We start from the raw sequence: 25,834 nt of genomic DNA on the forward strand, positions 1-25,834 counted from the left end.
TGACCCTATGATCTTTCTAAGTTGGGCCGAAAGTTTGGTGTTTTGATTGGGCTATGTTTTATTTTCGTTGGGCCAAGAAACGGGTTATATTGATTACCATTGGAGATACAACAGAAAAACGTGACAGAGTAGATGGTAGGGAGTGTTGTTGAGGAGCGAGAGGTCGTGGGTTCGAGTCCCGTTTGGTGCATTATTTTTATAAAAAGCTTGGAAAGGTGTATACACTCTTATTTTTAATTCTATCATTATTATTATTAGTTATTAACATGTTTATTATTATTATTATTATTATTATTATTATTATTATTATTATTATTATTATTATTATTATTATTATTATTATTATTATTATTATTGTTATTATTGTGAATATTATTGTCATTGTTATTATTAGTATTACAATTACAAGTATCCTAATTGTAGTTATTATTATTATCATAAATAGAAGTATTATATTTATTATTATTAATGCTATGAGTATTACTTATAATATTTTTATAAATTTTAAAACTTTAATATTATTATCATTAGTAGAACCATTAACGTTATTATCTTATTAATAATATTAAGCATTATGATCATTTTTACTACTATTAATATAATTTTAGTATTATTATAACTACTATTATTAATATACAAATGATATATTTAATACTTATAAAATAACAAAAATTAATATTTATATATACAAAATGAATAAATGAAATATATATATACTATTAATATAAAAAGGATATAACTAATAAATTTATATATATATATATATATATATATATATATATATATATATATATATATATATATATATATATATATATATATATATATATATATATATATATATATTTGTTCGCATTACAATTATATATATTAATAAATATACAAATGATATAGGTTCGTGAATCTGAGGTCAACCCTATACTTGTTCAATGTCGTCATATGTATTTTTACTACAAAATACAGTACGGTGAGTTTCATTAATCCCTTTTTAAATGCTTTTGCAATATATATTTCTGGGACTGAGAATACATGCGCTGTTTTTATAACTGTTTTACGAGATGGACACAAGTAATCGAAACTACATTCTACGGTTGGATTATCGAATCAAATATGCCCCTTTTTATTAAGTCTGATAATCTAAGAATTAGGGAACAGACACCCTAATTGACGCGAACTCTAAAGATAGATCTATCGGGCCCAACAAGCCCCATCCAAAGTACCGAATGCTTTAGTACTTCGAAATTTATATCATGTCCGAAGGAGGATCCCGGAATGATGGGGATATTCTAATATGCATATTGTGAATGTCGGTTACCAGGTGTTCAATCCATATGAATGATATTTTTGTCTCTATGCATGGGACGTATGATTATGAGAAATGGAAGTATGAAATCTTGTGGTCTATTAAAATTATGAAATGATACTTTATGATAAACTAAAGAACTCACCAACCTTTTGGTTGACACTTTAAAGCATGTTTATTCTCAGGTACGAAAGAAATCTTCCGCTGTGCATTTGCTCATATTATAGATATTACTTGGAGTCATTCATGACATATTTCAAAAGATGTTGCATTCGAGTCGTTGAGTTCATCAAGATTATTATTAAGTCAATTATATTTGGATATATTATGAAATGCTTTACATGCCTGTCAACTGTCGATGTAACGAAAGGTTGTCTTTTAAAAACGAATTCAATGTTTGTAAAATTTATCATATAGAGGTCAATTACCTTGCGATGTAATCAACTGTTGTGAATCGTTTGTAATCGATATGGACTTCATCCGGATGGATTAGGACGGGTCACTTCAGTTGGTATCAGAGCGATGGTCTTAGCGAACCAGGTCTTGCATTAGTGTGTGTAACTGATAGTCGTTAGGATGCATTAGTAAGTCTGGACTCCGACCGTGTCTGCATGTCAAAAGTTTTTGCTTATCATTTCGTGTCGAAAATCTCCTGCTTATCATTCTTAGGGAATCACTTGCTTATCATTCTTAGTCTAGACACGTTTTACTGCATTGACTGCATGAATAGTGTATAGACAAAATTCATATCTTAGCATATCTGCTACTTTATATCTTAGCGTATCTGTTACTGTAACCTTGCCTGACAACTTCCGTAGATTCCTCCGTAACTTATGGGATTTTAGTATTATATATGCATATGTAAATTATGTATTGCAGGGTACTAATCTACATCCTATAATCTATTTCTTATCAAAATCCTTCATCTGATCGTACGAAATGAATCCTGCAACCAGTTCGAGTCCCTCAGATTCCGATAGCTATTCCGATAGTTATTCCGACAGCTATTCCGACATAGATGTTCACCTAAGCTCCGAAAGCAGTGTCACCAGAATGAATCAACCAATCATCTATCCCCAATTCATCTGACGAGTTCGTAGTCGACTTAATCAATGAAAACGAGAAGAAGGCGATGCTTTCCATCAACCAAATCTCCCTCTTAGCGGAGAACCTGAAACACTCACCGGCGAACCCATTCGAAACACCATTTTCACACTCATTTCCAGATTATCTCTCCACGATTACATTCTATCTAAAATTCTAAACCTTATTCATCCGTTCGTTCCGACCGACAATCATCCCGGAGTAATACAAGAAGTCAGCGAACTTCGCTCCCGAGTATTAGTCTTGGAAAAATATGGTGCAAAACTTACTAGCTTCAGCAACATCACCGGCACCAATAGTACCATCAACAACCCAAGTCTCAACATCACATGTCTCAACATCTCATTCTGTACTTCGAGTATAATCACCGTTCTACATGACGTTCTACACCATTTATCTTCGTTCGACATGGCAATTATGTAATCTCTAATGTTTTAGAGATTATATATGTTCCTGTTCTAACGGTAAATCAAATGAGATTAATATCATATTAACTCATTAAATCCATAATTACATCTGAAGAAAATATATATGTATATATATTTTCATAAAGATAGTAATTAAAAATTCTTTTGTACAAACTGATAATGGTGAAAATATTTTAACGGGTAGGTAATACTCGAGGAATATTTAAATTTCACATTAATAAGTTACACTGTACATTCTTCAAATCTGATTCAACAGTCATTTACTATTCTAGTTACATCCACCGATATACGTATCCGTTCACCACAGAATAACCATTTTCATTCAATTTCATACTTGAATTTTGATCTATCAGAATCCAACAAGTGGCATAATGAAGAAAACATTGGACAAAAATAAAATTTATTAGAAACCAACAAATTAACTATGAGAAATTTTGTTAAGAATCCACGCTGACAAAATCCTAGCTAACTGTTCCTAGCTAACTGTTAATTCCTTATTACATTTTAATTATCGCAATTTATTTATCGCAATTTATTTTATCGCAATTTAATTATCGCAATTTTAATTATCGTCATTTAATCTTCGTTATTTACTTTACGCATTTTATTTATCGTCATTTAATTTCTGTATTTATTTTACGCACTTTAAATATCGGGACACGTATACAAGGTTTTGACATATCATATCGACGCATCTATATATATTATTTGGAATCACCATAGACACTCTATATGCAGTAATGATCGAGTTCTCTATACAGGGTTGAGGTTGATTCTACAATAATATATATAGTTTGAGTTGTGATCGAGTCTGAGACATGTACACGGGTCACGATACGTATTAATTAATTCGAATATTAAATAATAAACTATATATGAATTATTATTTGTACACTGCTAACTGTGGAACTACCAACTGTGGACTAATAATGTTGGACAATTAAAATGAATTAAAATATTGATTATAACATATGAAACTAAAAACTTCTTCAAGTTTGCCACATGACTTCATCTTAAACCTCAATTGTATCTTGACGATTATAATCTACGTTCAAACTCTTCAATGATTCTTGAAAACACCTCAATTGAGAGGATGAACCAACCGCACATCATCTACGGAAGAAAAGATTGATACATATAGTTATACACTTGAAAACACTCGGAAACTGAGTAAACGTTTAACACGTATCTGTGCTAGCTCTTTTGGCTTTGTTATTACCGAAATTAACTTTGCAATCCCTTTCCAAAATTAGTCAATTTTGTCACAGCTCCAGCAAGTCAACTTCGATTTTCATTCGGATTAACCTTATTATAATCTTGATATATATGCGTGCTCTTTTATTGTTACCGGGGAACCTTTCATATTCTATCATATTACCAGCAGTCGTACCAACAACCTCGTTACTTCTTGGTTTAAATCCCTCCGATAAATCATTATATTTATTCATTGAAACCCTATCATATACTCATCCGCATCTTGTAAAGAGAAATGCCATACCAATTACCGAGAATCAGCAAATCTGTATTGTGAGTCTCGCAATGTTTCCACATCAACAGTTATATGTATACATATAACATTTACCTCTTAGAATTATGATTTTTCCATTCGAAAATTCTGAAAAACACCTAGTCTGCGAATTAATACTCGGAAGGTTGAAAAAGCTGAACACAGCACACACACACACACACACAAAAAAAAAAAAAAAAAAAACTATACACGACCTTAACCGTCGAAAGTTTGATGGTAAAGAATGGAGTATTGGAAACACTCAATAGAAAATTTAGTACAGAAAATCGGATTATGCGAAACTATGAAGGACGTCGTGGACAAATCATAAAGAATATGTTTGACTTCAAAGAATCCAAATGATTCAATGCCTGCTGAAGTCTTTAACGAATATCTTGCTCCTTACTCCAAACCCTTGCGGACAAATTTTCTTCATCATCCTTCGATATTAGAAATTCCAAGATATAATCGTATCTTTCATTATAAATATCTTCTATATTTCTGAAGATATTTTCATAATTATTCTTATCTGAAATCATTAATCTCTTCATGCTATCAGTGTTACATCATATAGAAACTGTTAGTTTCTATATTCGGTAAACTTTCGAGCTTAAAATATGAATGTTATTGAACTAATGTTGGGAACTGATGCATGAGTTAGTATAATATAATGACCCTTGATCAACGTGATTATATTACAGTAAGTCATGCTGAGTTTCTAAATTTAACATGATGATTCACAAATTATAACGTCAACGTGTGTCATGTTACATAACTCTTTCATTCTGATTAACTTCCGAACACATCAGGAAAATATATTCTTGATAGTCCCATCTTTTTCCTTGAATTCTGGTAATTTGACAAGTCATATTGTGCTATTACCGTTTCTTTCTTAGAACATTAACAATGTTCATTCTGAAACTTATATCTGCGAATTCTGGACCATTACAAGAGATGCCAAATTACAAGAAGAAGAAGCGAAGGGATAAAGCTCCGAAATAGAAATTGGAGTATAAATCGCAGCAAATAGGAGGGAGTATTAACTATGGATGACAATGATTATAGGAAACAGAAATAGGGACATTGAAATATAAGGAGAGATATAAAGCCAGATAACAACGTATAAATTACAAACCGTGTATATCAATGTTTATCGCAACATAAAGACACGGGAGAATTAAAAACACTATAACCCCAAGGGCAAAATAGAAGAAAACAGATTCCTCCGGTGGAAGTTGGAAAAGGAGAATGATTGTTACGATAGTCAGGATAAGGACAAGGATCAGAACTGGATTAAGCATTTTCACAATCTTTTGAATTTGGGAATTGAGTATAGGAATGGTAAAAGTAATGGAATGGAAGAAGTTAATTTATAGTAAAATGTCTGATAGAGGAAGCAAGAAAGATCTCCGCATTTAATTAGAGAGATCCTAATTTCCTTATTCGCCAAAGAATCAAATCTTATAGATTTCGAAGATTTTCTTTTAAATCCCTGGAATTCCGGAATTCCACCAAGACAACGTCAAAAGTAAAGAAACACCTTATTTTCTAAATTCAATCATGACTATGTCAAAAGTTAAATCTCTATCTCAATCTTTTGTGATAGCTTCATTCGTACTCTTCGAATAATCGAATTGTTTTATCCATATTACTCAATGATGATAAAACTCTTTTGATCAGCTCATATTTGTCAGGAAAACATATTTATTGTTAGCCATGATGACCTCACTCAAATTTCGGGATGAAATTTCTTTAACGGGTAGGTACTGTGATGACCCGGGAATTTCTGACCAAATTTAAACTTAATCTTTATATGATTTCGACACGATAAGCAAAGTCTGTTAGGTTGAATCTCAAAAAAATTTGGAACTATTTCATATATGCAATTGATCTTCGAATGTTTCCGACGATTCACGAACTACTATTTGTATATAGATATGTATATAGAAATATATGTGTATATATTATAACTTGAAATACGATAATAAACTATGATATGATTTAGTTGTTAGAACTAATTATGTAAAATAATATATAATATAACAAACTTGTTACTAAAACATATTCATATATATACAAAGTAATTCGAATATAATTAATTTTGAAAACAAATATTATATGTACGAATATTATATTATAACTTAATTGTTTCATTATATATTTATTTACGTAACAAAACATATTATTAAAAGAAGTATTTTTTTAGAAATTTTACACACTACATTTAATATTAATTATGTCTTAACTGGGACGAGCAAATCTATTTATATTCCAATTTTTAACATATCTTCAATTGTATGTCAATACTATTATTAGTAAGCGCTATATTGATACATAATGTTTAAGACACAAGTTTTGACTGACATAAGCTAACAATTGTGGCAAGAAGTCTTTCAATTGTATATATATTGTACGTCGTAGTTATGCCCATTAAAATATTTTAATTATGTATATTTTGTACAAAAATCAGTGTCGGTAGAAACCACCCAATATCATTCACATGATGATTGAATTGATATTTATATTTCTACTTTTGCTTGATCGACTATGACACCCGCACTAATTGTTATTATTTTGCTCAACCTTCTACAAAGACAAATACTTTTATTTTTCTTTATGATGTGTAACTATCAAACATATACATATATTAATATTATGTCTTTTGGAAAAGTGAGAATTATTTAATGTTACTATTTGTTTGTTTGATCTAAATATCTTGAATTATATATATATACATATATGCATGCGTTGGATTTGAGATCACTAGCTAGTATCAACTTGTTCCTACTTTTCAACATGTGGAGTATTATTAAAACTGATTGATACAGAAATATTTTTAACTTTACATACAAGTTATGCATCACACTTATATTTATATATCTTCCTCTTTTGTTATATTTTACCAAACACCATCATCATCAAATAGCTCCTTCATTCTTCTACCTCCCGATGTTCTAATTCCTTCTACAGTAGCTACAAACCGAGAGTCACCCTCAAAGACAACCCATCCCCGGTCACTGGTGCAAACCATAAATAGTAACCACTTTCATCCTTCTTCTTCGATCACCCTTGTGTCGAATTACTATTTATGTTTTTGCAAATCGACCAGACCTATTGTTATGCTACAACCACCTTTGAATTCCATCACCACCCATATCACCTTCCACCATCGTGATCCACCCTCCAACCTCACATCCAAGATCATCATAACTACCACCCAACCACCTAAACCGCCACCTCACAGACTGTTGTATTAACCCATCACCAACACACAAATCGCCACCACTATTAAAACCACCATCATCCCCATTTTAACGACTATCAAAACTGTCGTGAACTACCTCCTGTAACTCGCTAACAGCTGCTGCACTCTCCATACTTCTGTTTCAGGTTCGATTATGATCAATCATTCTAAGTGAATTTCCCTTGTAACCGGACTTGATTAAACCAAGGTTATTGCCACTACTTTTCGTTCAGCTCAATGCCACAAACTAAACCCACCACAATCGACTTTTGTTTTTGTTGTAAACTCGGCTTCACTAAACCACCATCACAACCCCGTATATTTTTTCTTTTCCTTCTTCTGTTCGATCTCAACTAACAGCCTGTTATGTTTATATATTTTTTTTGCTACAACATAATTCTGATTTGAATCATTCATGAGATGATACTACTATCGCCCTACCTGCATGCTGCTGTCCCAAGGACGTTCGTTTTCAGTTTAAAAACCGAAACCCGAAAACCATATCCATCCATCTGTTTTTGCAGCTACGTTGTTGCTGCTTTGCTTATTTAGATATTTTTTTTTTACAAGATGATGTTGATAAGAGGATATTGGCCGACATTTTTAATACATAAAACCCCACATGACTTTTGATGAAAAAGGATAGCAGTTGAATAATAGAATGCCAATTGGGACTCCATATTTGTTGATTTATCAGGCTAGTATAAGTGTGCAGATGGGGCCGTGACCCTATGATATTTCTAAGCTGGGACGAAAGTTTGGTGTTTTGATTGGGCTATGTTTTATTTTCGTTGGGCCAAGAAACGGGTTATATTGATTACCATTGGAGATACAACAGAAAAACGTGACAGAGTAGATGTTAGGGAGTGTTTTTGAGGAGCGAGAGGTCGTGGGTTCGAGTCCCGTTTGGTGCATTATTTTTATAAAAAGCTTGGAAAGGGGTATACACTCTTGTTTTTAATTCTATCATTATTATTATTAGTTATTATTAGTTATTAACATGTTTATTATTATTATTATTATTATTATTATTATTATTATTATTATTATTATTATTATTATTATTATTATTATTATTATTATTATTATTATTATTATTGTTATTATTGTGAATATTATTGTCATTGTTATTATTAGTATTACAATTACAAGTATCCTAATTGTAGTTATTATTATTATCATAAATAGAAGTATTATATTTATTATTATTAATGCTATGAGTATTACTTATAATATTTTTATAAATTTTAAAACTTTAATATTATTATCATTAGTAGAACCATTAACATTATTATCTTATTAATAATATTAAGCATTATGATCATGTTTACTACTATTAATATAATTTTAGTATTATTATAACTACTATTATTAATATACAAATGATATATTTAATACTTATAAAATAACAAAAATTAATATTTATATATACAAAATGAATAAATGAAATATATATATACTATTAACATAAAAAGGATATAACTAATAAATTTATATATATATATATATATATATATATATATATATATATATATATATATATATATATATATATATATATATATATATATATATATATATATATATATATATATATATTTGTTCGCATTACAATTATGTATATTAATAAATATACAAATGATATAGGTTCGTGAATCTGAGGTCAACCCTATACTTGTTCAATATCGTCATATGTATTTTTACTACAAAATACAGTACGGTGAGTTTCATTAATCCCTTTTTAGATGCTTTTGCAATATATATTTTTGGGACTGAGAATACATGCATTGTTTTTATAACTGTTTTACGAGATGGACACAAGTAATTGAAACTACATTCTACGGTTGGATTATCGAATCGAATATGCCCCTTTTTATTAAGTCTGGTAATCTAAGAATTAGGGAACATACACCCTAATTGACGCGAACTCTAAAGATAGATCTATCGGGCCCAACAAGCCCCATCCAAAGTACCGGATGCTTTAGTACTTTGAAATTTATATCATGTCCGAAGGAGGATCCCAGAATGATGGGGATGTTCTAATATGCATATTGTGAATGTCGGTTACCAGGTGTTCAATCCATATGAATGATATTTTTGTCTCTATGCATGGGACGTATGATTATGAGAAATGGAAGTATGAAATCTTGTGGTCTATTAAAATTATGAAATGATTCTTTATGATAAACTAATGAACTCACCAACCTTTTGGTTGACACTTTAAAGCATGTTTATTCTCAGGTACGAAAGAAATCTTCCGCTGTGCATTTGCTCATATTAGAGATATTACTTGGAGTCATTCATGACATATTTCAAAAGATGTTGCATTCGAGTCGTTGAGTTCATCAAGATTATTATTAAGTCAATTATATTTGGATATATTATGAAATGCTTTACATGCCTGTCAACTGTCGATGTAACGAAAGGTTGTCTTTTAAAAACGAATGCAATGTTTGTAAAATTTATCATATAGAGGTCAATTACCTCGTGATGTAATCAACTGTTGTGAATCGTTTGTAATCGATATGGACTTCGTCCGGATGGATTAGGACGGGTCGCTTCAGTTGGTATCAGAGCGGTGGTCTTAGCGAACCAGGTCTTGCATTAGTGTGTCTAACTGATAGTCGTTAGGATGCATTAGTAAGTCTGGACTCCGACCGTGTCTGCATGTCAAAAGTTTTTGCTTATCATTTCGTGTCAAAAATTTCCTGCTTATCATTCTTAGGGAATCACTTGCTTATCATTCTTAGTCTAGACACGTTTTACTGCATTGACTGCATGAATAGTGTATAGACAAAATTCATATCTTAGCATATCTGCTACTTTATATCTTAGCGTATCTGTTACTGTAACCTTGCCTGACAACTTCCTTAGATTCCTCCGTAACTTATGGGATTTTAGTATTATATATGCATATGTAAATTATGTATTGCAGGGTACTAATCTACATCCTATAATATATTTCTTATCAAAATCCTTCATCTGATCGTACGAAATGAATCCTGCAACCAGTTCGAGTCCCTCAGATTCCGATAGCTATTCCGATAGTTATTCCGACAGCTATTCCGACATAGATGTTCACCTAAGCTCCGAAAGCAGTGTCACCAGAATGAATCAACCAATCATCTATCCCCAATTCATCTGACGAGTTCGTAGTCGACTTAATCAATGAAAACGAGAAGAAGGCGATGCTTTCCATCAACCAAATCTCCCTCTTAGCGGAGAACCTGAAACACTCACCGGCGAACCCATTCGAAACACCATTTTCACACTCATTTCCAGATTATCTCTCCACGATTACATTCTATCTAAAATTCTAAACCTTATTCATCCGTTCGTTCCGACCGACAATCATCCCGGAGTAATACAAGAAGTCAGCGAACTTCGCTCCCGAGTATTAGTCTTGGAAAAATATGGTGCAAAACTTACTAGCTTCAGCAACATCACCGGCACCAATAGTACCATCAACAACCCAAGTCTCAACATCACATGTCTCAACATCTCATTCTGTACTTCGAGTATAATCACCGTTCTACATGACGTTCTACACCATTTATCTTCGTTCGACATGGCGATTATGTAATCTCTAATGTTTTAGAGATTGTATATGTTCCTGTTCTAACGGTAAATCAAATGAGATTAATATCATATTAACTCATTAAATCCATAATTACATCTGAAGAAAATATATATGTATATATATTTTCATAAAGATAGTAATTAAAAATTCTTTTGTACAAACTGATAATGGTGAAAATATTTTAACGGGTAGGTAATACTCGAGGAATATTTAAATTTCACATTAATAAGTTACACTGTACATTAGAGTTTAGGGTTTATGGTTTAGTCCCTAAACCCAAAACCCTAAACCCTAAAATCTAAATCGTTCCTGTTAAAAACTCAAACTAATTCCTAAATCTAAACCCTAAACCCTAAATTTCTAAAACCTAATATCTAAAACCTCAAAATACGCTCAAAAACACGATAATTGTTATATTTTAATTCTTCGAGCATTTTCCCGCCAAAATAAAAACATTTATCACAAAGTGTCTTTATTAAATGTTCATCTTTTCATCCAATCTCTAATGTTCGTGAACAAAGTTTTTTTAAAAAACGAAGAAATAAAATTGTTTCCCCCCGCTTCCCCTAATTGGTTACTTTCCCTTTGATCCTATATATATATATATATATATATATATATATATATATATATATATATATATATATATATATGCGCCGCACTTGGCCCCCAAAAGTATATGCGCCACATATTTCTTCGTGTGTCCCAATTTTGCACTACACATATGGCGCATTTGCTCAATATATGCACTGCATTTTTGTTGATCCTTAACTCAAAAAATCTGTGTAAGTCTTTAACTCAGTTTTACTCACGAAATCAGAGTGTTTTCCAGCTTTATTTTCTTTTGGACTCAATCTTCACTTCTTGGCTCAAAGCTTGATTAATTTAACACCAAATGAGACTCTTTGGCCTTATACCAACTTATAACCATAATATCTTCATTTAACGCTCACAAAACCAATAAAATGAGAAAGATATTGCGATGATAAAAATGTATATTTTGAGCAATATCAATAATACATTAATTCTATTTCTTTCCTAAGAAGTAGATTATCAATATAATATAAAAAGACAACTCTTATCCGCTTCCGTAGTCTCTTGGGACGATACATAACTTACAATTCCTATAATACCTTGACCGGGTTTTGTTGCTCGTTAAGGTGTTAAAAGTGATAAGTAAATTAAGATAATATCAGTTTAAAAGCTAAACCAATTAACCACTGCACACACTTTTACACATATCAATGATCTAAGGTCGTATTTTTAAATGGTTATGCGAATTGAATATATAAACGATAATGGTCTTTGATTAATGTGAAAGAATAAAATAATAGTAGTTATTTTTTGATTAAAGTCCTAAATGCAAAAAAGTAAAAGGTTTGAGGACTATTTGGATAATGCTGATCATGGAAATGTTGACTATGATATACGCTTAGTCCAGGGGAAGATAGTTATGATATGGAAGCATGATTAGGGTAATACAGATTTTCTATCGGATCCCCATACCTCACGAGCATGGGGTATCGTTGTTGTTATTGTTGAGATTTTCTATTGGATGAGTCAAACGTACAAGCCTATCGGTCTTTGGTCCCATAGTTGTCTAGCGGCAAAGGCAGATATGTCACTAAGGTTGCACTATTGAAGTGTGGTTGTACCTCTAAGGTTATCCTTAGTGTAATCAGAAGGTTATGTCAGTATTTATATTTTAATCGTAACCCTCATTATCGATCTTTCGATCGAATAATCACATGCCATGTTGAATAAACATGACCACAAGCAGGAGGAACATGTCGGGTGGTTGACATAACAATTAAGGGGCTAACTAACCTATCATTATTCTAAGGGAACAATCATTATACGGCATCATAGTGTTAAGTTGAATGTAATTATAGATTAAAAAACTCATAAAACACATACAATAATACTAGAAACAATCCAAAGGTTACAATCAAACAAGAACATGTAATAGATAGAATCATACATTTGGATATGGATTAGAGATCGTAAAAGGTCCTAAAAAGTCTCTCGTGAATAGTTACCAGGCATACTAGGTCTTCTGCATCTTAAATGTCTAGGTTCCGTGTATCGAAAGCACAAAGGTTGCCTCTCGGGAATACCGACCATACTGAGCTCATATATGCTTCAAGAATAGTATAACCGAGTGTATTAGTTCATATGAAATAGCTAAGTCCATATAATTGGGAAGTCTCAACCACAACCCAAGTTGGATAATGCTTAAGATTCTAGCATAAAGTTTCTCATAATCATAATTTCAGCATAACAATATCAATCGTATTAAATGTTACATAATTACGCTAGTCTAAGTTTCAATCATAGCAACATACGAATATCTAAGCTAGCATGATAGTTATAAAACACATCATTAACATAATAAATATAAACAAGACATGTTTAAGAACGTGTGTAATAGTTTAAAACCTGATAAATGTATCGTACAAAATATTCGCCCTCGATCGCGGGGGTTCAGAAATATCATCCGAATAACAAAGCTGACTAACTATAATGGTAATCTAACTACTTATGTATAAACAAGACTTGGTCTTGTGCATGAGATTTTAACTTGGTCATTGGGGTCGTAACTTGATTTTTTGTGACAACCCAGAAATTTCCGACCAAATTTAAACTTGATCTTTATATGTTTCCGACACGATAAGTTAAGTCTGTAATGTTGAATCTCAAAATTTTGGAACTACATTCATGTAATAAATTACCCTTTGACCGTGCCCGATGATTCACGAACAATTATGTGTGAATAGATATGTATATATATATATATGTGTATATTAAATTGTGATATATTAATAAAGCATTAAACGGTTTGGTTGCTATGAAAATATGTTATGATATCCATTATATGACTTGAAACGTTAACAAGGTATTAAACGTATAGCGTTATACTTATTCGTTTTAGTTAAACATCTACGTAATAAATGTGTTATGTGAAACGTGTATATATATAGACAAAGTATATTAAAGCTTACATATATATTGTTTCAAAGACATAAAACGTACTTCTATATATTTCAAAAGATTAGTACATTTTACGACATGACAAGAAGTAGATTATTATTGTTATTATCATTATCTTTTATAAATTTTAAAAATTATAAATGATTAGAGTATCACGTCTTCTTTAAAAAGGAATATAACTTTATCATTATCTGGAACCACTTTTGATAAATTGTTACCGAGCCATTTTAACGTTATCTTAAAATTTAGAATCTTTCTAGAAACCTTTTGACAGAGTTATAAATAATAACGGTCCGTGATTTTATTGAATATAAATATATATATAATTTGCAACTTGTAAATAAAAACGTGTTTATAAATATTTCGAATTATTAATAAACGATATTAGTATTCGATTAGTGAGTCGATTGATATTTAAATAAGTAATTAAAATATTTGACAAGTCAGAGTAAAGGCTAGTACATAAATGTTTCATACCAATTTATGTTATATTATGAAAACGATTTTTAACAAACTTCGAAATATAATTAGTTTTGAAAAGTTAAATAATATATTATTAAGTAAATATTTTAATTATAATATGTAAAAATTATATTTCTAAATAAAGATATATAGATATATATGTAGATATGTATATAGTTATATATTTTACAAAATGATTAAATATAATATTAACTGGATACAAAACGTTTTGATATTATCATATATTTAATTCATAACAAAATGTTGATTTACAGAAGCAAATGACCAAAACACTCAAATGATTAAGTTATTTTTCGAGTGGGATAGTTTATTATTGATTTGAGTCTTGTTATGTATAAAAGTACGTTATACGAAACATAAAGTACAAGTTTTCTCAGCGTACGAAACGTCGTTCGAAAAACCGGAACTGAGACATAAGTCGAGTGTCAACGTACAAGTCATTGAAACCAGGATTACAAGTTAACTATACTCGTGAATATAATATAATATAATATATATATATATAATTATATAAATTAAATAAATATATAAATTAAATAATAATAATAATAATTGAGTGTCGGCAAATATAATTGGGCGAAGATGAGCTGGCCAAAGGAGCCATGCGATCGCATGGTCCTAAGGCACAGAACCCATGCGATTGCATGGGGTTCTGATTCACCATAAGTTGTTTAAGTACTCGAGCATTCGGACGAACTGAAAACACACTTCATCCTCTCAATCTTTCTCAATCTCTCTGCTCTATTTATATATTATTATTTTTATTATTATTATTATTATTATTATTATTATTATTAAGATTAATATTATTATTATTAATATTAGTATTATTATCAGTAGTAGTATTATTATTAGTATTATACATAAAATACTACGACGAGATTCTGCTCGCATGTTTTCAAAATGGATTTTTCGAGAGGGATAGAACTAAGGAAATTATGGGATTATAGCTATGGAGGTTATGGGTATGGTTCGGCGGTATAGCACATGAGGTCAATCTAGTGTTTGTCATCTCTATTGCGTCTACGTACTTTCCTGCAATATTGAATCTCAATATTGATACGTGAGCACTCATATCTTATCTTTTATATATTAATAGTGTATCCCTGACTAGTGCTCGAGTATATATGATTATGCATGCTTGTATGCTTAGTTTTCGTCGTTAGATAGTTTATGATGAATCATGAATTTGATACATATGAGACTGAGATAAGGTATATGATATGCATGTCGTTGGAAAGCTGGTGAAAAATTAATAACTTTTCATTTAGAAAGCGTATGATTTCGATGAATGGATTAAAAGATATCGTCAATTGAATTATCTATAATTTTATGTATTATTGTTAAAATGATTATTATTATCGTTATCTTTATCGTTGTTATTATCGTCATTAATATTATTATCTAATAATAATATTATTATTATTATCATTATCGTTATTAATATAAGTATTATCATTAAAAATTATTATTGTTATTATTATTACTATCGTTATTATCATTAAGGTTATAATTAATATTATCAATATTATTATTATTATTATTATTATTATTATTATTATTATTATTATTATTATTATTATTATTATTATTATTATTATTATTATTATTATTATTATTATTATTATTATTATTATTATTTTTAAAAATAATTAATATTTTTACCAAAACTATCATTTTATTATTTTTATCGTTATTATTATTATTATTATTAAAAGAATCATTAATATTAAAACTATCATTTTTTTTAAATATCATTGTTATTATTAAATATCATTATTATTATCATTTTAGTATTATTATTATTAAAAATTATCATTTTGAATAGAATTATTATTTTTATAAAATATTATTATTTTTATAAAATATTATTATCATTACAGTTAATAATAAAAAGTATCGTTATTATTATTATTATCATATTTATAATAATCATTTTATTATAATTAATATCATCATTAGTAAAAATAATTATTGTCATTGTTATTATTAATAGAATAATAATAATTATTATTATTATTACAAAGTAATACAACTTTTACTCATTATTATTATAAATATTATTTAATCAAATAAATATGTAATACAAAGATATTTTTACCACATGTAATATAATTATTAATAACACATACCACTATATTTTATGATATTAGGTGAACTTTATAAATATTATTACTTAAGATATATAAAAGTATATTTTTATAGATTTTAATATAAACTTTTATTAATAAATGACTTGTAATAAAATCTGATAAATATATTTAAATATATAAAATGACTATATTTAAGTTATATAATAAACATGTATAGATTTTGAAAATCATCTTGAGTCAAATTGACTTTTGTTGACTTTTTCATATCGGACTCGAACATTAGGATTGTGATACACTACGACTTGACCTAAATTGTTAGTCAGATATTGACCAATATATAAATATATATATTTAATATAGGTTCGTGAATCCAAGGCCAACCTTGCATTGTTCAGTACCGTCATTTGCATTATTGCTACGAAATACAGAATCGTAAGTTTCATTACTCCCTTTTTATATATATTTTTGGGACTGAGAATACATGCGCTGCTTTTATAACTATTTTACGAAATAGACACAAGTACTTGAAACTATATTCTATGGTTGAATTATTATACTGGATATCACCCTTTTAGCTTGGTAGCCTAATAATTTGGGAACAGACCCCCCAAATTGACGCGAATCCTGAAGATAGATCTATGGACTTTGACACATCCCATCTGGGTTACGGATGCTTTAGTACTTCGATTTTATATACAAATGAGTGTACTTGTATATTGGGGATATTCTAGATTCATTTGTTAATGTCGGTTAAAAGGTGTTCACCATATGAATGATTTTTAATTCGCAGGTTATGCGTACTATTTTGTACTCGGGTTACGTGTACAATTATATATCTGAAATTTTGTGGTCTATTAAAATGATGGAATGAATGTTTACGATAAACTAATGAACTCACCAACCTTTTGGTTGACACTTGAAAGCATGTTTATTCTCAGGTATTAAAGAAAGCTTCCGCTGTGCATTTGCTCATTTTAAAGATATTACTTGGAATCATTCATGGCATATTTCAAAAGACGTTGCATTCAAGTCATTGAGTTCAAGATTATTATTAGGTCATTTATAGATTGGGACATATTATGAAATGGTATGCATGCCTGTCAACTTTCAATGTAATGAAAGTTTGTCTTTAAAAAAACGATTGCAATGTTTGTAAAATGTATCATATAGAGGTCAGAACCTCACAATGTAACCATATGTTATTGTATTCGTCCTTATGGATTAGGACGGGTCGTTATATTTTTCACCGTTATTCCTTTAGATTTTTCATTTCAAGACCTATTTCTTTGATTCTTCTTGCATCGCCTTCGTAACTACTTTATATAGCAAATAAAACAAATAAATGCTTAAATCTTCGATTAAGTTAATTAATTTATTATTTTTAGGTTTAATATCGGGGTGAAAACATGATTTTTTAGACAATGTCATATTACATATTTGTATACATTTTATATATCATATTAGTAAGTGGTATACATTTAGTTTATTAATTAATTTGTAAATAATACAGTGTAATATTATAATGATACCCGTACTTCCGCATTAAGCGCTCGTGTGTATCACATGCTTATGCACATTTATTCATTAAGTCAGATGAATAAATTATATCAGCATTCATTCTGGCGCACAACGTAACTTTGCTTTGGGCACACGTTATAATCTTATCCTAATTTTGTTACAATCCTTTCATATTTAAAACCCCGTTTATCATGGAAAGTAGTTAAGAGAATCCAGACTTTATTAGGATATAGTATAGGGTTATGGTTTCATTATTAATACAAACCATAACCTCTTTCATTAACGCATTACGTTTTGAATATTTTTAATCTAAAACTACAATCACAATCTATGGTAATAGGTTTGTTCTTCAGACATAAATCCTATGAAAACAATTGTCCATCAACACGGTTAGTCCACCGATGGTGGACTTAATTAACCACCCTTTATATATATCATCATCTTGATTAGGTTATTCACCGTTACTAGACATGAGAGTTAAAACCATTAAGTCCTTAAACACTTATTCATTGTAATCAACGTGTATTTAGTCCATGTTCGATCGTTGCACATATTTCAATGGTAGTTTAATGACTTCTACGTATATTATTTTGAATTTGTTGTAATATATGAATGTAACATATATTGTAATATTTTTTAGATAAATAAAATAATGCAAATTTATGTATATCTATTATCTATTATTTGTTTTTATTAATTTATTTATTTATTTATTTCATTTATTTTTTATATTACTCGGTATATGCTTTCATATGATAATAAAACATGATGATTTTTTTCACGGAATTGTACCGAGTCTTTGAAAACCAAACTGAGAGCACTAGGAGTCGTGACACTGGACTCAGTGTTAAATCTCAGTGTTAAGTTTACACTGAGATTTAACACTAAGGTCAAAACAGGGAAAATCGTTCAGTGTTAAATTTATGTGTTAAATTCAATTTTATTTTTTAAATTTTCAATTTAATTATTTATTTTAATGAATAATTATTTCATTTAATATATAATAAACATTAAAAAACTTAAATAAAAACTAAAAGTCCATTACATTAATTTAAAAACAATACAATAAAAAAACTAAATTAGAACTTATTGAAATAAAAAAAAACTACCCGTCGTCTACTCCGATTCAGTGCCTTCGTCGTCATTCACACTTTATCCCGATTGTAAATTCCTACGAGTCTCACGTCGAATTTGCTCCTTAAGGTCATAAATTAGTCCCATGTCAGCATCGGTGGGAGCAATGTTTAAAATCCTTAAACGCATTTCAAGTTGCTTATCTTGATAATACTTTTTTTTAAGGTTGGACGTAAGTTCAAAGTTTTCCTTAACCGATACACATAGAGACTCAAAAGATGAATGGGATGAAGGTTTAGAATCAGATGACTTTTTCCTTGATTTTCTTGACTTTCCTTTTAGACGCTTCAATTGATCGGGACCATAAATTCCCGCTTTCGGATTTTCATCAACACTTGCAACATCTTCATTCAAATTAATTGGCTCACACTATCTTCAATAACTACGGTCTCACATCGTTTGTATATGTATACGTTTTAAATAAATATATAACGGTTTGGTCGTTGCCTTTGATTGAATCTTCGGAAGTATGAACTCAAGACTTCACCAAACGTAACTCATCTTGCTCGGTCCACGGGTTCATCACGACTCCACACTACGTCTTGCCCTCGTTTTTTTTGCTCGGTTCCTCCACAACCAACTTTCCTTTTCCTTTATCTCGAACACATTGAGACGTTGGTGTTGGGACTTCATCTTGAACCGATTGCGTGCTCGATTCGCTACATTGTTGACTAGCTTTCCAAGCCAAAAATTGTTCCATTGCTTCGGGACTCATCAATGGGGTTTGTTGGACTTGAGTTTATAGGATTTGTGTTTGATAAGTGTATGGAATTTGAAACGCGTTTTGTACGTTTCCAAACGCGGTAAACGGTTTCCATTGACTCGAGTATGGGTTTGAGGATCGTGTAAATTGTTTGGATGGTTTGAGGGATAGTTTGGATTGCCTCGGTTGTAATAGTTTGGATTACCTTGGTTGGGGAAGTTGGAATTACCTTGATTGCTAGACATTTTTTTTATTTATTAAATGGTATGAATTTGTAGTATAGAATATAGAGAAAAAGAGTGAAAGAGGTGTGAAAAAAAATGAAGATAAATGAAGTGTATATATAGTAGATAAAATAAATTATTAAAAAAACAGAAATTGACCGTTGGCAACGGATCAATTCTACCAACGGATCAATTTTACACCGTTGCCTAGTTGACGCTAGTGTCCAACACCAAGGTTTAACGGCGGTTTAACGCCGGTCGGGTGTCGGGGATTCCACCGTCCCCACCGTTAAATTTCAATAAAGGTAAAAAAAGGGTTCGACTCCTGGTGCTCCAATAATATTATATGATTCGGTCCTTGACGTCTCCACTAGTTCTTTTTGTTATAATATTACGTAACGTCTCCACTTTTTGTTTGGATTTATACTCTTTTTTCTGTTTGTATTATCGATCTCGCTTAATAGGGTAAGATAGACACTAGGCGTTCTCATGGTTTCTTGAGGTCATGTCCTTCTAGCTTGGGGGAGGGTAGGTTTACAGGGCCTAGAAGCGGCAATAGGTTAGCGAAACCGGTTAGGATTAGAGTGGGTAGTTGGAATGTGGGAACTTTGACTGGCAAACGGTATGAACTAGTGGAGACGGTACGTAAACGTAAAGTGGACATATTGTGTCTCCAAGAGACTAGATGGAAGGGTCGAGGGGTGGCTAAGATCAAGGATCACCAGTTGTGGTTCTTGGGATCGAGAGTAGCTAGAAATGGGGTTGGAATCATTATAAGCCCACCCTATAACGAGAATGTTGTGAATGTGGTTAGACAGAGCGATAGGATTATGTCGGTTAGGTTAGTAATCCAGGAGGTGACCTACACGGTCATTAGTGCTTATGCACCTCATGCGGGCCTTGGAGAAGCTGAAAAGAGACACTTCTGGGAATCGTTAGACGAGGTTGTGAGGATGTGCCCCCCGGACCATCGACTACTTATTGGTGGAGATCTTAATGGTCATATAGGAACGAGGTGGAAGGTTATGCGGGAGTCCATGGGGGCTTTGGGTACGGAGTTAGAAATGAGGAAGGGCTCTCTATTCTCGAATTTGCTGTTGCCCACGATCTGGTTGTCGCGAATTCGTTTTTCAAGAAGGCGGACACTCAGTTAGCAACTTTCCATAGTGGGGGTCGTAGAACCCAGATTGATTATTTATTACTTTGCAAAGGAGATTTTAGGACATGTGGAGACTGTAAGGTCCTGACTGACTTGACATGATCCTCCCAGCATAGATTGTTAGTCATGGATTTGGTTCTCCAGAGACGGGTCACCAAGAGTGTGAGGCCCGGCCAACCTAAAATCTGGTGGAAGAAGTTGATCGGAGAGAAGGCTGAGACTTTTAGAACTTTGGTTGTAGAAAGAGTTAACGTAGAAGTGGAAATGGTATCTCATGAAGATGCGGATCAGATGTGGAATTGTCTGGCGTCCACTATTAGAGAGGTAGGCAAGGAAGCCTTAGGTGTGGCAGTAGGACCATCGAGAGGACATAGGTCTGATAGGGAATAATGGTGGCTGACTGACGAGGTCCAAAGCAAAGTCTCGCTTAAGCAACTAAGGTTTAAGGAGCTCATCTCTTGTCGGGAGGGGACTCCGACAGATAACACTAGGGTTGTAGAGAGATATAAAGAAGCCAAAAGAGAAGCTAAGAAGGCTGTAGCCCGCGCAAAAAAAAAAGGCATATAAAGAGTTATATAAGAAACTAGACTCCAATGAGGGAGCAAGTGATATCTACAAGATAGCAAAAGCTAGGGAGCGAAGGCGAATGGATCTTGATAACATCAAGTTTATCAAAAATGAAGCTGGTCAAACTTTAGTAAAGGAAGACGAAATTAGGAAAAGATGGGAAGGGTATTTCTCATCTCTTTTCATTGGGGGAAGACCCGAGCGTCACGAAGATATGCAAGACTCTGGTATTGAACTATTCCAAAACAGCATGGAAGGTGAGAGGATCAACCAAGAGGAAGTAAGATCGGCACTATGAAAGATTGGGTGAAATAAAGCTGTAGGACCGGACCAGATACCCATTGAGGCGTGGCGGTGCCTTGGCGACGATGGTTTTAGGTGGTTGACATGCCTTTTCAACAAGACGTTTCGAAGCTCTAAAATGCCTACGGAATGGAGACTGAGCGAGACTATTCCCATCTATAAGAACAAGGGGGATGCCCAAATTTGCGGTAACTATAGAAGCATTAAATTACTTAGTCATACTATGAAGCTTTGGGGGAGAGTGATTGAGACTAGACTTCGACGCGAAACAAATGTTTCGGAGAACCAATTTAGTTTCATGCCAGGGCGCTCTTCGATAGAGGCAATCCACATTATTAGAAACCTTATGGAGAAGTATAGAGAAAAACAAAGGAACTTAGAGATGTTTTTCATAGACTTAGAAAAGGCCTACGACTGTGTTCCACGAAACTTGATTTGGAAGACCCTTAATGATAGAGGTATCCCAGGTAGATATATTAGTGTTATTAGGGATATGTACGAAGGAGCGAAGTCTTGTGGCCGAACGCTGGTGGGAAATACTGAAGTTTTCCCAATAGAAGTAGGCATGCATCAGGGATCGGTCCTTAGCCCTTTTCTTTTCGCTTTGATCCTCGACGAGCTTTCTCGAGAGATCCAAGAGTGCATCCCTTGGTGCTTGATTTTTGCGGATGATATTGTACTTGTTTCAGAGTCTAAAGAGGAGCTTAATAGAAGACTTGAGCAATGGAGGGTGGCATTATAAAGTAATGATCTACATATTAGTTGACAAAAGACGGAATATCTCAGTTGTGCTTTCGATAGGAATGATGATGATCATGATGATGGAGTGAACATCTGCATTGGAGACTAGATCTTTCATCCACAGACTACGTTCAGATACCTAGGCTCAGTGCTTCATAAATAAGGAAGAATAGAAGAAGACGTGTCGCACCATATTAAAGTAGGGTGGGTAAAGTGGAGAGGAGCGACTGGAGTCTTATGCGACAAGAAGATCCCCCTTAAGCTAAAAGGAAAATTCTACAAGGTGGCAATTAGACCTGCCATGTTATACAGATCAGAGTGTTGGCCAATGACGAAGGCGCAAGAGAGAAGGATGGAGCTGGCAGAGATGAGGATGCTTAGGTGGACATGCGGTAAAACCATGTTGGATATGATTCCAAATAGTATGTTTATGGAGAACCTGAAAGTTAGAAGCATCGTCGAAAATTTTAGAGAAGAACGGCTTTGATGGTTCGAGAATGTGAGGAGGCGACCTCTTACTGCCCCTGTTAGGAGAGTCGAAGGACTTATAGTCGGCGGAGTAAGGAGAAGGGGGAGACCTACTCGGAGATGGGAGGATAGAATTAAGCTTGACTTGAATGAGCTTATATTGATCGAGGACATGACTTCTGATAGGAATTCGTGGAGGACTAGAATTAGAATAGATGAGTAGGCTTTTGTATTTTTGTGTGTATGTATGTATGTGTCTTCTTTTATAGTGACGCTTGTATGAATGTTTGTGTACGTATGTATCTTCATGTTTTGTATTTTTTTTTGTGCTTTTCTTTTAACCAGGACCCCGTCTTAGTATTGGGTATGTATGTGTGTGCATGTATGTTTGTGTATGTATGGAAGTATGTGTATGTATGTATGCATGTTTAGGGTTTCGGGTATGGATACATGCAGGTTTAGGTATGGATGTTTTTAGGTATGTATGTTGATATTACTCAAAATAGACATATCATTAGTCACAATATCAAGTCCTATCGTCGGTTATTTCATACGAATTTGTAATATTTCCATTATTATTCCGTTGTATTGTAATTAAACATAGAATCATTGAATACTTGAAGAAATGTTGAAGATAATGAATGAAACAACTCAAAGATCAAAACCAGAACAAGAAACGAAGAAACAGAAAAATGAAAGCTACAGTGCGCGCCGCGCACTATCCGCGCACACCACCGCACACTCAATACTTTGATCAGAACATTTGATTAAAATGGAAACCAGAGAGCGCCCCGCGCAAGTTCAACAGAGCACGCCGCGCACAACAGAGAGCGCCACGCACTTCGCCGCGCACAAGTACCTGAAACGTCAAAATTGAAGTGCGATCGTGAACTGGAAAGTAAAAGTGTGGTAGGTGAGTAGTGCGCTCCGCGCACCCCTTATGTGCGCGCCGCGCACAGTGCTTTTCAGCTACTTTTCAGCCTTTTTAAACCTCTTTCCAGCTTCATTCCAAGTGTGCCAGTTTTCTTTCTGTTCAGAGACGAAAACATATCATTCAAAATAGTTCTTGAGCTTATCAAAGTGCATCAAAAACACTAAAATCATTGAAGATTCAAGGATCATTCAAGGGCTTCATCCAAGATTACTCTAAAAAGGTCAATCTTGTATTTACAATGAATTCTATCTTTGTTACTGTTAAGTTTAAGTTTTCTAGCATGATTGTTGGCTAGTTCCTTTTATGTTCATCTAGATAAATAACCGAGATGTTGAATGTTTACTTTTGATTGATAGTTACCATGCACGATAGTTTGATGTTTGAATACAAGAACCATTCTTGTTAAGTTTAATCTTTTCGATTCAACTAGTTAGTATACTTGTTCAACTAAGAAACACCATCTTGCTGATTTAGTATATTGATTTACACCTAGTGACAAGTGTTTGCCCGTCTTTTACCAAAAGGGGTAAGTTGCGTTCAAACGGTTAATCTATATAGGAATGTAAGAACGACTCTTGTAGATACTCTCAGATAGCTTAATTGATATGTGTAGTTGTCTAGGTGAACGATCAATTCCCTAGAATCTGTCATGCATATTTTCACTACTCAATTCCATATAACTAATAGGTGTTAGTAATTTGCCTTATCTAGTGACGTTTATAGGGATCTTATTACCACACTTAATTGATTACTTGGGTTGGGTGAATTGAACATTTAACCAGACCAAAGGAATGAACTAAGCTAAAACCTTAGTTGACATAGGAGTGGATCATGATCAACACACCATTGACTTGATCATTCTTCAAGTCTTTAGACTAGTTGAATTAGTTGATTACAAATAGGAGTTCTTAGATGACAAGAACATCACTTGCGTCGTGTAATCCCGTTTGAGTGTTTATTCAAGACTACTCTTGGTAAACCGATCAATTAGTTCTCGTGCATAACCAATCGATCCGATCTTAATCCTAAATAAACATTCACATCGAGGGTAAAAAAGTCTAGATGAGCATATTTCATCTCTTTGATATCAAAACTATCTTAATTGATTTCCTTGCACTTATAAACTTAAAAGACCAAAAATATTGTTTTTACTTTTACTCTTCTCTGATTTGGCTAATCGTTAAATAAGCCACAAAACATAAATCTTGTACCTTTAAATTTCATTTACTTAGTTAATCATAATATAGTTTATAATTCTAGTTTAACTAATACAACTGTCCTTGGAACGATACACGGAACTAAACCAGTTACTATACTACTACACGATTGGGTACACTGCCCGTTAGTGTG

At 32.2% G+C, this 25,834-nt stretch overlaps 1 protein-coding gene across 1 annotated transcript; it reads left to right on the forward strand.

Annotated features, from left to right (window-relative positions):
• The first annotated feature begins 20,102 nt into the window (after window positions 1–20,102).
• On the forward strand, window positions 20,103–21,466 carry LOC139900776 (uncharacterized). Its single transcript, XM_071883528.1, has 2 exons — window positions 20,103–20,171; window positions 20,777–21,466. Exons 1-2 carry the CDS (start codon window positions 20,103–20,105, stop codon window positions 21,464–21,466), a joined length of 759 nt encoding a protein of 252 aa, XP_071739629.1.
• Window positions 21,467–25,834: the final 4,368 nt, after the last annotated feature.

The sequence above is a fragment of the Rutidosis leptorrhynchoides genome, chromosome 3 (genome assembly GCF_046630445.1).
Source record: "Rutidosis leptorrhynchoides isolate AG116_Rl617_1_P2 chromosome 3, CSIRO_AGI_Rlap_v1, whole genome shotgun sequence".
In the NCBI taxonomy this organism is placed as follows: domain Eukaryota; kingdom Viridiplantae; phylum Streptophyta; class Magnoliopsida; order Asterales; family Asteraceae; genus Rutidosis; species Rutidosis leptorrhynchoides.

Bases quoted from the DNA above. Each gene is read 5' to 3' on its own strand.
- LOC139900776 (XM_071883528.1), top strand. From the start codon at position 20,103: ATGGGGTTTGTTGGACTTGAGTTTATAGGATTTGTGTTTGATAAGTGT. The intron at 20,172-20,776 runs GTACGTTTCCAA...CTCGCTTAATAG, and splicing joins TGGAATTTGAAACGCGTTTT to GGTAAGATAGACACTAGGCG.